Source organism: Tinamus guttatus, unplaced genomic scaffold, assembly GCF_059628265.1.
Source record: "Tinamus guttatus ecotype Peru unplaced genomic scaffold, ASM5962826v1 Tinamus_guttatus_pri_ptg000345l, whole genome shotgun sequence".
NCBI classification, from domain to species: Eukaryota; Metazoa; Chordata; class Aves; order Tinamiformes; family Tinamidae; genus Tinamus; species Tinamus guttatus.
Window position 1 is genome coordinate 161,500 of NW_028288879.1, and position 13,022 is coordinate 174,521.

At 38.5% G+C, this 13,022-nt stretch overlaps 1 protein-coding gene across 1 annotated transcript in view; it reads left to right on the plus strand.

The window, feature by feature from the left end:
* Positions 1–13,022, plus strand: part of FOCAD (focadhesin) — an 89,199-nt gene that overhangs the window by 39,941 nt on the left and 36,236 nt on the right. Inside the window, exons 15-20 of the mRNA XM_010226159.2 lie at positions 1,369–1,503; positions 1,891–1,941; positions 2,652–2,735; positions 3,607–3,736; positions 6,353–6,541; positions 6,860–6,981. Of these exons, the coding sequence (XP_010224461.2) occupies positions 1,369–1,503; positions 1,891–1,941; positions 2,652–2,735; positions 3,607–3,736; positions 6,353–6,541; positions 6,860–6,981 (711 nt within the window). The remainder of the gene's footprint in view (positions 1–1,368; positions 1,504–1,890; positions 1,942–2,651; positions 2,736–3,606; positions 3,737–6,352; positions 6,542–6,859; positions 6,982–13,022) is intronic.

The window sequence follows — 13,022 nt, forward strand, 5'->3', positions numbered from 1 at the left end:
AGTTGGTTAGTGCTTGTGACCATGCTCTAACCCTTCCCAGTTGTTTGGATATGAATGAGAATCAAATGTGTCGTCTCATTGTTTTGATAGTCTGGTTTGCCATCTCCCCCCCTAATGTTATGTTAAATTTTAAGTCTTAATTGTTCAGCTGTCTCTACCCCCATAAGTATTAAAGATCAAGTTAGGTTTCTTTTATGTGGAGTGTTGTTTCCTTTTCAGGGAATTTGGTGGTTTTGTTCACTTGTTTTCGTTCCAGTCATTTCTACTATGCAGGCATACCAGTTTTTTAATCGTGCCCTGCAAGGTGCTCTGGGTGTTTGCCTTTATTGACATTAACTGTAATGATGAATTGCTTTGTCTTTTGGGGGACTGAGGATTATCTTCTAACTGTATTGGCTCTTTGGAAGAGTGTGTTTTCTGGTTTATACTGGACTCTTTACAGCATCTTCGCAGGAGGCTGGCAGAGATTCCTGCTTTAACCTACTACTGCAGTATTTTGGTGTGCTTGATTTTTCTCCTGAGGCCACTAATACCTAGAATTTGCAAAACTGTCCCTGAAGTGATTTTGCTTCTATTTAATGGATAGCAACTTTGTTCCTCCTAGAATGACTGCAAAAGGAGATTTAAAAGGACAGACTTACATGTTCTAAGGACTAAGCAAATCACAAGAATCCAGTTTAATTATTAATTAGGTTAAAATACATGTTATATATTTTTTAAAATGCATCTATTTCTTAAGAAGCCGCTGGAACAAATTCTTTTCATCATTCTAACTGGAAGGGATTTCTTGTGGTGTATAAGTTGTTTAAGAACTGACCTGCTCAGTATGGGTCTAAAGAAACTAGTAGCTTTAGTTTTTATTTTAGTTTGTTTTTGTTTTTGTTTCAAATGGCTTCCAAATTAATGTGGTTTTACAGTCTTCTTCCCTTTTCTACAAAATAGCCAGGTTTTGGTTATGTTCAGAGATTAAGGACACTTTGTTTTGGAGGGCTCACAGAGAATACAGTCACCCCTGCTTGTATCTTCCTGAAACAGGTTGTTTTTAAGTTAATTTAAACAAATAAAGTAGTGCAGTTGTGCAGATCCAGGTCTGTCTGTTGCTTTCTGTGTACTACTATGGTGGCCTCTCTCTCCCTACTGGTAGCTGTTCTATCCAGTGAGGTGGTGTCTAATACTATTGCATGATAGCGGGTAATGCACTGCAAGGCTGTTAATGTGAGTAAATTCTTGATAATTCTTGCCATTTCTTTAATACTAGCAGTACTTGGGAATCCCAAGTGGGATAAAAGAACGTAAGAAGTGGCAGCAAACCTTGTGCCAGGTGGGCTGGGGCTGCTGTTGCTCATCACGTCTCTCATTGCCTTTCAGGTTGTTTGTATTCGCTCTACGTGGACTGCTCTGTCTCCAAAGCTGAGCTGTGATACAAGACCCCTCATTTTAAAAACAATTAATGAACTGTTTGCCCTGGTTCCCTCATTAACAGTGAATACAAATGAGTATGAGGTATGTCCCCATGGTCTAGAATGTGTTCCTTTTTTGTGTGTGTGTATCTCTGCATGCAGATTATGAATATGCCTACTTAGTTCTAAATACTTAAATTTTACTTCCTGGCTAATTGTTAATGATAGTGAATATTTACATTACACAATTTCAGATTGCATTAACAAATGCTGCAGGACAGGTAAGAAATACTATTCTTCACCAAAACAAAGTAATCTGAGGTTTCTGTTTCTGAGAATGAGGGCATGTGAAACTGTGTTCAGTTCAGCTCTGCACCCTCTTCACCCTGGCTCTGTTTTGAGTGGGCAGCAGTGTCCCTCTCGCGTGGATGGTACCTTTTCCTTTAGCCAAAAAAAATGACCTGAATGCATGTTCTGTTTATTTTTACAGAAATTCAAAGCTCAAGTTATCAGCTTCCTTTGGAACAACACACAAAACAAGGTAGGTGGCACACATGAAAATTTAATTTGTGGTGTCAGTTGCTGAATATTAGGTTTGTCCCCTTTGTCATGAAAAAATTACATGTCGGAAATCTCATTTTCTAATGACGTCTTCTCATTGTCATTGACTATTTAACAATTTTTGAAGCTCTGCGATGCTTATGAAAGTTGGTAACTGGCAGTCCTGAGATCGTTCTCTCTGCCACTCCCTAGAACAGGTTTTATGCAGACGAAAGCCGTTCGAGTTCCTTGGTACACTTCAGCTGGACATAATAAAGCTACTTTTGCTAAGCTGCAAACGTGACATTTAATTGAAATTAGACATGCCAGGGTATTGGCTTGGATACTGACTGAATAACTGTAGCGTGTCGTTCAGTACAGGAGAACTGCGCAAGTGTATACGCTTCATTCCTTTTGGAGGGGTACTGTGTGAATTTCAGGCCACTCGAGTTGTGTAACTAGGAGAAACTCCTGAATGTAGGTGTTTCTACATAAACTATAGTCACATCTATGATACAGCAATCACAAAGCTCACCTAGATAATGTTCTAGCTTGTATAAAGAAATCACCTGAGAAAGTGCCTGAGAAACGGTCTTATTTACAGGAAAAGAATAAGTCTTTTTCAGTATTCACTAGTGTAGTGGATAGGCTTTTTATACAGAAAGTCTCCATGTGCTGTGTGGGTGATTTTCTTCCTGCTCATATTTCCAGGATGCTGTTGTAGCAGTTTCAGCTTATAAATCACTGTCTTCATTTGGCTCTGAAGAACATACGATCCTTCACCTTCCGGAACAGGTAGGACTGCTGCATGTTTAGCAGTGAGGATATGTGACACTTCTTCCAGACATATGCTATATTGTATTGGAAGGGAAACAAGGTTTGTGCTTTCTCTACAAGTCCATCACGGGAGCCTATTGATATTTTATGGAATGGTAAATATTTCTGTAATATTTTATTTTCTGAAGTGTTACAATACTGATTTCATCTGAGTGTTTTGACTGCTTGCCATAAAAAGGTTGAAATAAGCAGCTTTAAAAACACATATGTGTGTATATGTGCCCATGCATGGCATGTGCATATGTGTGTGCACGTGCATGGAAGCAAGTTCAGCATAAGCCCTACAAATAAAAATGTGTTTATATGAAAACAGCACAAGATAGAGAAATCTCTAAATAGTGATGCAGTAAAAAAAAAAAATCTTCTGTGCGGATACATAAAATTAGTGATGATGTCATTTTATACTTTTTCTCTAGACAACATTTTATGATTTAATATATGTTCTTTACTCGTATAGAAAAACAGCTTTTTTGATCAGAAATGTTTATTATATTTCAACGTGTATTTTTCTTTTTTCTGAACAGTTGAAGGAGAGTCTGAGTGAATATGAAGGTTTAATATTATTGGTTCAGTTCATGGGTGTTATGGTGAATTTTACTATTTTGGATGCCATAGGTTTACATACTTGGGCTGTCTTATAAGCTTGTGGTGCAATTAGAAGAAAAAAATCTAGCTTCTTTTAGCCTCATACTAGTGAAATGCAGTATGGTAATTGAAATGCACAACTTTTCATTTCGAGCTGATATTTGTGACATTCAGAATAATGAAAATTAATGAGTATTCAGAGCTAAATGCCTTAGTGATCATACATTCTGTTTTAATCTTTCAGGCACGACCAGAAGTTGATGCAGTAGAGGAGATGGACATGAATGAAGATGAAGAGAAGGAAGAGGATCTGTCAGTTCCAGGCTCCTCCTATATCAAGCTGTTGTCTATGACACCAGTTTCTGTTTTAGGAGGTAGGATATGTTTCATATTTGAGGTTGCCATACAGCTTTAGAAGCAAAATGACTGTACAGGCATATATCTCCTGTATGACCAAGTGACATATTAGAGTGTAGGCTTATTTTGTTTCTGGCAAAGTATCTTACCAAGTTACAAGAAAAAATATAAAAGTAAAAGCAAAACAAACCCCACCACCCCCATCTTAGGAAGACATTGATTCAGAAGTCATGGCAGTGGAAAAAAATGATTGTAATATTGTATAAACTCCTGTTATATGGCTTGTCTTGTAGCAAAAGCTTGTTGCTTATTATTTAACCTCAAGTGCCCAATGTTTCATCACAGTACAAGCTCAAGAGGGAGCACAGTACAGATATTTTTGAAGCACAGCTGGGTACAAACATTGTTATCTCACTGTAGGATGCCTGCGATATTGATCCGTAATTGCAATCCGTAGGTAGTACCATGATGTAATTAATCTTGTAACTGGCCTTTTTCTACAAGGAAGCTCCTAGAAATATGCATTTACCAAATACACACCAAATGTGTGTTCAGCAGGCTAAAATACACCAGCTCCTCTTAGAAATAGGGACTATATGCCCTGTTTAGTAGATTCTGAAGAGGGGGAAGAGGGAAATTCTCTTTCCCTCTTGGGAAGGGGAAGAAAAATAACTTAACTAAAGACAGCGATGCATCTGGGCAGAAATTTAAGGCCACACACTGAACGTTGAGATAGGAAGCTTACCAGGAAGGTGGGAAAACTGTGAATGGTGTTTAGAGAAAACAGACTGAATAAAAGGAGGCAGATACCACATAATGGTTTAAAAACATACATGCAAACAACTTTCCCATCCGAAAAGATTATCGAAATAGATTTTTGAGCCTTAATCTGCCAGTTAAGAGAGAATACACAGTATATACTTGAAAAGCTTTTGTTCCATTATCAGCAGGAGTCGTAGTCCTGATTTAGTAACTCCAATGACAGGGTAGGAAAATGGGTGTGAGAAGCAATGACAAGAATGCTCCAGGAGTCACTATGTCACCATTGGGTCTGAATCTGTGCGTCTTACCTGATGGAGTTTTGCTGTTACATGTTACTGAGATAATTCAGTGCTTCCTTGGTAAGAGAAGGATTGAAATGCTTTTAAACATGGTGGCCTCTGAGCTTCACAGCTTCCCCGAAGCTCTTGCTAGTCTAGTCACACCAAGTCAACTTCAATTTCCAAAGGAAATGCTACCTATGAGGTATTTCCTGTTGACTTTTGTAGTAGATTTCTTGAACTCTGGCCTGCTTCTTTGTACTTTTGCCTCCCTCCCTCCTCTTGCATCCTTGGGAAGAACAAAAAATCTACTCATTTTCAGCCTCCACATGCTTTTTGAGGAGATGAACACTTGTTGCTGTGGCAACAGCTGATAAAATACAGAGCTCCAACCAGAAGATGATGTTGGTATTGGCATTACTGTAGAGCTGTGGGTTTTTTGTTTTTTGTTTTGTTTTGTTTTTCTTTTTTTTTTTTTTTTTTTTTTTTTTTTTTACCAAGAGCCTTCTCCAGCTCTGTGGGAGGAAAACATCTAAGATTGCAAACAAATATACAGAGACTATCTCTGCAGCAGAGCTGGGAAGAAAAACTAGAAAACAAAGGAGAACTCTGTAACAATTGACTGGAACATATTGCAGTTTTTTTTACTGTAAATGTCTGCTCATGTGAAGCAGGGGGAACTTGAGTTGTGCACTGCTTTGCCACTTCAGTTTGAGTATTGCCTCAAAGTACTGGAATTTTTATGGCAGCAGTTGATGGTGGTGATTATTATTTTCATGCAGAGGAACAGCTGAGGTGTTTTCTCTTTCCCACCCACCCATCTCAGACCGATTACAAACTTTGAAGTATGGTATTGTCCATACTTAAGTGATAATGTCCAGGTGTTTCGTGAAATTGTTTCAGGTTTTCTAGTTTGAGGTTTTTGTTGGCAAGCTACTCCCTTGGGCTCTGTCTCTTGCCTCAGAATCTGTTTTGAGTGTCTTCAATATGACTTCACAAAAAAGAAATAATGATATATTCTTTATGTTTTTAAACATAACTGCAACATAAAAGATATGGCCTAAGAGCACAGAGCTTGATAAATATCTATGGCTGTGACTACAGAAACCATAGTACGAGCGTTACACTTTTGTCTGCCTGCCCTCTCCTTCATGCATGCCCTGTCTACTCTATTTTCACAGTCCTTAAATCTTCTAAAACAAAACAAAAAAAAACCCTATGTTTTGTGGGAAAACATGTTTTGTTACAGTGGTAAACATCAATTTAATTTCTGCCATCCTTTGTTCAGCCTGTGCTGTTAGATGTGTAACAGTGGAAGAATGTAATCAGTTCAGGGAATAGTTGAGGCAATTTTGCTTTTCTGCCTGTCTGACCTGACTGTTTCAGAGTTTCTCAAGCTGAGTTTGCAGTAGCAGTGAATATGGTGTGAGACACCAACTGAGCTTTAATCTGAATGCCTTGTTAGCTTAGCTAAGCATAACTGCCCTGAAGGACAGCTGCAATTCTGGGTTTGCTGGGATTTTTTTCAGTGTCTCTGTCATCAGTCTCTGATTTTCCATTTCCACTCTTCTGTTTTACTTGCAATTCCCCTAGCATTTGAGGAGTTTGCAGCATCACTGGTGAAGCAGGAGATGACCAACATGCCCCGTGGAGTGTATCATTCTGCTTTGAGAGGAGGGGCCACACGTGCAGACCATGGCAAGACTGTGGCAGGAGTTCCCAGCTTCCTGCTGAAAATGTATGAAAGGAACAAACAACCGGGCTTGACACCAGGCCTTGCAGGTAAGCTAATGCTTTCTTCAGCCCTCAGTGGTCCAATAATGGGCAAGTGCTTAAGTGACATATGTGTGCAAGCTTCTATCCAAAAGAGATCTTTTTGACTCACTGTCTGAGAGTGGATCAGTTTAAGAAAAAAAATCATATCCAGCATTATTTGAATATGCTTATATACGCCATTAGGCTTTTAGATCATTGGCTTTTATTAAATTAACTTCAGTAGCTCTCAGGCTTATCAAATCTATCATATGTGATACTTTTCTGAATTATTATATTATCAAGAGAATTTGCACTGACCTTCCATTTCCTTCCCGTTTCTGTAAGCTGGCATGTTGTTGTGTTACGACCTTCCAGTCCACATGGGCAAAGATGGCAAGCCTATCAACCGTTTTCTGGCCAGCAGGGGACGCAGCTTCCAGCAAATGTTGGTAGCCCTCCTTCATGAGGTAAGGTGCTGGCTTGGCTTGGCTTCCTCATCGGGATTTTTTTTCTCCCTTACTACCCGTGGAGTCTTTGTTTGTTTTGCCTTTTTTGTTTGTTTGTTTGTTTTCTGATTAGGGAATGGTAGCAACTGGCTATGATATGTATGAATGTACCGTAATTCATTCAAGTCTCTCTGACAGACAGTAACTTGAATTGAACATGTGAATACCTTTTGAAAATATTCTGAATGTGTTCTTTAAATGTGCTGAAATGTGCTGAAGACCAAGAGAGCGAACAGAAGCCGGTATCTGCCTTATTCTACCTGGCAGGCTGCTCATGCCTGCTTTTGCCAGTTATGTCTGACCAGTTCTTGATGAATGACAAGTCTGAATAATGACTCCATGCGGAATCGACATTCACCATTTGACAGATTAGGGACTGTATTTTCTTCTGTTTCTTAATTGTTTCAGCTCCTTGGCCTACTAGGCTCATGTTGCTGATTCTATGGAGTGACCTTCAGTAAACTGTAATACATGAATTCATGTAGCTTTGAAGAAAAGAGCTAGTAAGTCACCCAGTTGGTCACTGGAGAAAGTAAAGTGCTTATTACTAAATTTTCCATGGAGTTTAAAATTACAGTATTTTTATGGTTGATATGAAAGTTGATCCTTGAAAACGTTAGAGACATGTAACACAAAATGAGTAGTTAGACTACTCCTAGACTAGACTTGGTGAAATAAACATTCTTTTCCCAGTTTTTATGTCTGAGAGCATTTGCTAACACAGGTTAATATCTTTAAGTGTTCATAAAACAACTCTGTTACTATGATCATTTTGCATTGCTACAGAGGTTAATAACATGTATCTTGGAGAGAAAATTCTCTTCATAGAACATGAATAAGACTTCACGAGTTACGTCGTTTTATTCTGCCAAGTGTGATACAAATTAGAGTGTATACGAACAAACAAAAAATCTTTGTTAAAAATAAAGACTGGACTCAATTTCCAGAGATCAAAATACAACACATTGATGTCTGGGTGTTTGAAAGTTTTTGGTCAACCACAGCAATGCAAATTCTTATTCTCATTTTTCAAGGTGCAGCTCCATGATCCTTTTGTAATAATTCACTCCCAGGATCTCTTTGGAACAGACCAACTAGTTCCTTCCAAAGCTAGCTTGTCTGCAATGTAGCTTGCCTAAAGCTTCATGATGGACAGTGTAAAAGAGGACTGTTATGAATTTAGATTCTTCTACCTATGGTGGGCTTTTAACTCTCTCTAATGAAACTCTTCCATGGATACACTTAAGCACCTCCCTTAAAATACCCCACTAGATGGCTCTGACACATCATCTTATTTTGGCCACTTTGAATTTGGAGGCGGGGGAAAGTAATAATTATGTCTTGAGGCCCCAGAGACATCACATTGATTGCTGAGGAAATTCAGGACTTTTGCTGTAAGGACATAAGCCAGTCTGTATCAGTAGGACTTGGGCTGGAGATCTCTTCCTGCTGCTATCTACAAAGTCAGCATCAACAGTGTTTTATGTTTTAAAGTACTTCACTTGTGAAGTTGTTCCCTAAAAATCACAAAACAAACACACACAAAATCCTAAAAATTCAGGCATCTAACCAAGTATGCAAATTTCATAAATATTTTCCATCTTAGTGTCTTTATAGATGAAGAATAAGGCATAAACTGGAGATAATACTACTTACCATCAGGGATGTGAAAGTAAAAGTTTATTAGGACATCAAAGCAAATGCAAAAATGCTATTGGGAATAACTTACTAATTGTGGGTTATGCTAAAAGGCCACAGTTAAGGCTGTCTAAATATTTTTATTTATTTAATTGCATATTTTAAACATATTCAAAAATCTTTTTAGTTTACCTATAGCCTAACTCAACTGACTTCACCTTTTTTGAAGTACTTTTAATATTTTTGTAACATTTCTGTCCTTCAATAATTGTTGCATATTCTATACTGTTTTAAATTCTTTGTATCTTTGTACATAAAATAAATTTTGGCAAACTGTCTTTTTTATGATTCAGAAGGTATTTTGCTAGTACAAGAAAGGCCAATTCTTGATGTGCTGCTGGATATTATAATCAGTGCTAGTACATACAAACAAATATCATGGTTTAAATTTTTACCGAAGATAGTAATTGGTGCTTTGCTAGGGCAACATGTGACTGTTTACAGATACAGTAGTTCAGAAGGAAGAAAACAAACAAACCAGATGCCCAAAATTCAGTATTCCAGAAGTCCACAAAATAGTGGGCTTCATACCACTGCTTATGAAACATTTCAATACATGTCACATTATCATATAATTACTCCCTGTCTCCCCTTCCTCCTCTGCCTGAAACGTTGGCACTGGACCCAGGTCCCACAGAATGCAGCAGCTGCACAAAATGCTGAACTTTTCTGTTTATTTTCTACTGAACCCTATGCTGCTTTCACGGTTTGGTACTCTGCATCTCCTCCAATGACATATTTTTCAGTATTTTTAAGGCCTTCCCCTCAGGTAGAATATGAGCATACAGGTTACTTTTTGCATAAAGAATCCTTGTATGTAAGGACATGATTGGTGAGGATTTGCTATACAAGAAAAAAGAGCTTACATGTGTTTATACTCAAGTGAAAGTATTTTTCGTGCGTGTTGAAATGTCTATAAAACATACGTATAATAAATACTTGTTTTACTTGTCATTTAAATCTAACAGAAGCAACAACAATGCAAAGGTAACTTGTGATTAAGCCTTAGGAGACTAGACTGTCTCCTGTGTGCTGTCTAGCTGAGGCACTGAATGCAGCTATCATATCTATCAACAAGATCAGATTAAGATAGAGAAGGTCTTTTTTAATATTATTTGAAGTGGTTTCTCATGAGTGTGTATTCAGTATACTTTGGTGTATTTGAAGTAGGGTGTGTTTTCCTTTACTGGTCACTATGACTTAGAAGAGGAACATTCTCTTCTCCCCAGAAATGGGAATGCGGCGATTGATTTTTTTTTTTTTTTTTTTTCGCTGTACAGATCTTGTTAACCTGAATGTCCTTTCGAAGACGGGTCACTGTGGTCACACTGGTCAGAGTCAGCAGGATCATGGGATTTTCTTTTTTTTCTCTGAGGCTGTCACAACCACCTTGGCCAATAAACCCCTCAGGTTGCTCACAGGCACCTGGACTAGGTTACCCAGTAATTGCCAGTGACTGTTTTGGCCTTTGGAGTAATTCTTCCTTGGGATCTATGGGAATAGTCTCATTCCAGGGTCGCTTGCCTGTGTTGTGAAAACAAAGGAGGAATAGTCACATATATTCACATCATAGGCTATATGTTTTGATGGTTCTGTACATGTATGTTTTGGGTGAGACCCGTGAAAGCTGCTAGGTTTTAACATAGCTACTGGCCTTTTTATTTCCTTAGTGGAAGTGAACTGGGTGTTCATGCTATATGCAGATATCACCTGAGTCAGCCTCCCTTTGGCACAGGCTAGTAGTAAATGGTGGCTTTGACAGCATCAGCTGGTGGAATGTTTTCAAGCAAAAAGGGGATGGTCTTCGTTTGAATTTCTCAACACATTCACACATTTTTTTTTGGAAAAAGCATAATTACTTGAAGGTACAATTGAAAACTTGGTTGTCAGTATATGAGCCAGGTGATTTGTGTAGGGGTTAACTACTGCTGTTCAAACAATGTTAGGTGTTCTTTATATTTGCTCACAGAAGAAGCATTCTCTGCTCCAGTTATAGGTGAGCTTGATAGGTGTGCTGTGATAGCTGCACCTTTGAGCAGGGGAAAGTTCCTTCTTTTTGCTTCTGACCTGATTTTTTTTTTTTTTTTAATTGTGACACATCAAGGTGGTAATTGGGTTTGGTACAACTGAGTTCAGAATTTGCTGTAATATATTCTTTTTCATGTAGATATTTAAGTAGTTCATATCTGGCTTCTGCTATTGGATTTATTGCATTCATCTTTACCGGTACCAAAACAGTATTCAGGAAGTTAAGCTTGTAGGCAGATTTTTTTGCCTTCCTTCTCCCTAGTCTAATACAGCTTATAAGAAGAAAGGTAAATGCTTCCTTGCAAAGGAATATCAGGGTTAGGGATGGAGAGAGTGCATGCATGCAAATGTCTTAGAAAAAACATTCTGGATGAAACTTCAGAATTGGAGAATTGATAATTCATTCTTCATTGATACAGATACTTAGTGCTTGCAATACATGACATCTCTGGGATTTCATGTATGTCCTGTGGGTGAGAAGCATTTAAACACATGCCTAATCACTTTACTAGTTACTGAAACACATTTTATAGCCACATGTTTGTTAAAGGGTTGAGCAGAATTTAGGGTCCATGTGAGTCGCTCAGGGATATCTAGGTGGAAATCTGTGCTGTGTACTAGAACTCAGTGAGAATCCTAGTCTCTCTGACCTATGGCAAACTTAAAATTAGGTCACAAATATTAATCATAGCAATTTCTGAGTCCTGAGTGTTGCTCTTAAATGGTGTTATCTTAATTGGATTCTCAGCAAAGTGTTAGACATGTTCTTATTCCCTGCATGTGTTTTGCATGTCCTCTGCAGGCTGTGTCTCCATGCCAAACAAGTGAGCGGTGTTGAGCAAAGACTTGTGGTGGGACAAAGGCACTCATGCTAAGAAAAGACTTGTCTAGATCTTTCCTTGGTATTTGCTTGTATTGGCAATGCAGCAGTTGAGGTGAAACAGCTGAGCACTGAGGCCAACACAATCTCTGCTTGTGCCTTTTCCAAGTGAGGTACCTTCTTCTCAAGCTTTTAGGAATAAATAGCATCTGATGTGCAGGTATTAGCAGTTATTAGTAGAGTTATTAGCACCCAGGCTGTGGGTGGTGCCTGTGGTTCTCACTGCCTCTGTGCTCAGGCTGTGACTACTTCTTGAGAACTGCTTGCAGCCTGGTTAACCCAAGAACATCCCTGGACTGTTTGCATGGCAGTGTTTCCCAACCACCTTTTTTTGGTTCAAAAGCCCACTGTGTCTGTCCGCTGTGCCTTCATGTATGGAAGTCAAACACAAAAAATCTAGACTTTGTTTTCTTTCAGCTTTATTTGGACTTGATAATGTTAGTTAACCAATGCTTAATGGTGCTTTTTTCACAGTGATGGCGGAGAAGGAAAACCATGTACTCTAAGCAACAAGTTTCCTGTGCTTAGCTAATAGTTACCAACATTGCTTATGCAATGATCTAAGGAACTATGTCCGGACATTTTCAGTATTAATTCAGTGGTTTTGATTGTGCTCTTTGTATGGCAAAGATACTCGATTCACTCTTCCAGCTCCCTCTTACTCCTCAGATATCCAAAATGTTTGAGAAAAAATAATTCATCAAAAGCTTTTCAGTTTTCTAGCCATAGTGCAAGCACATCAAAGTGCTATTACTAGAGCATATTACACATTACATTAGACAATTACACGGTCTAATTTGTTTTACATGCAATAAGACAGTAGCCTTTTTTCCCTCACATGAATGCCTTGAAGTATTTGAAGGCTTGTTCTTGCTCTTATGGGGAAGTATGGATTATATGGTATGCTTTGTGTGAGGTGAGACAAATCTAATTCATGAATCTAACTAGTTTTAGAATGGGAACAAAATGCAAGAGCATTTGGAGAGGGGAGTTTTTTTGTGTAGGAGTATCTGTATTTTCTGCCAGGCCAAGCAGATCATCTGTTTTGATTTTTTTATGGCTTTTAGGGTGTATTTATTTACTAGTACTTCTGGGTGGCTGTTGTAAGTTTAACTACTCCCCACTTGTGCGCCTGGCAGTGGGCTTAAGGCTTTAGCCCAGTAATCTTGTGTTTATTATAAACTGTGTAGGAAGAATATCGTCTTCTTTATGTAGACTTTGCAGAGCATCAAACAGATGAGATTAGACAGGAGGAGTTAGGAAGATGACTTCCTGGCACTAGGTAGGTGATCTAGATCACTGCTAGAGAAGAGACCAGTAGACATCCTTATGGTGAAGAGATTCCCCAGCGCCTGGAGTGATTCCCATTTTGAACACACAAGCCTCCATGAACTAG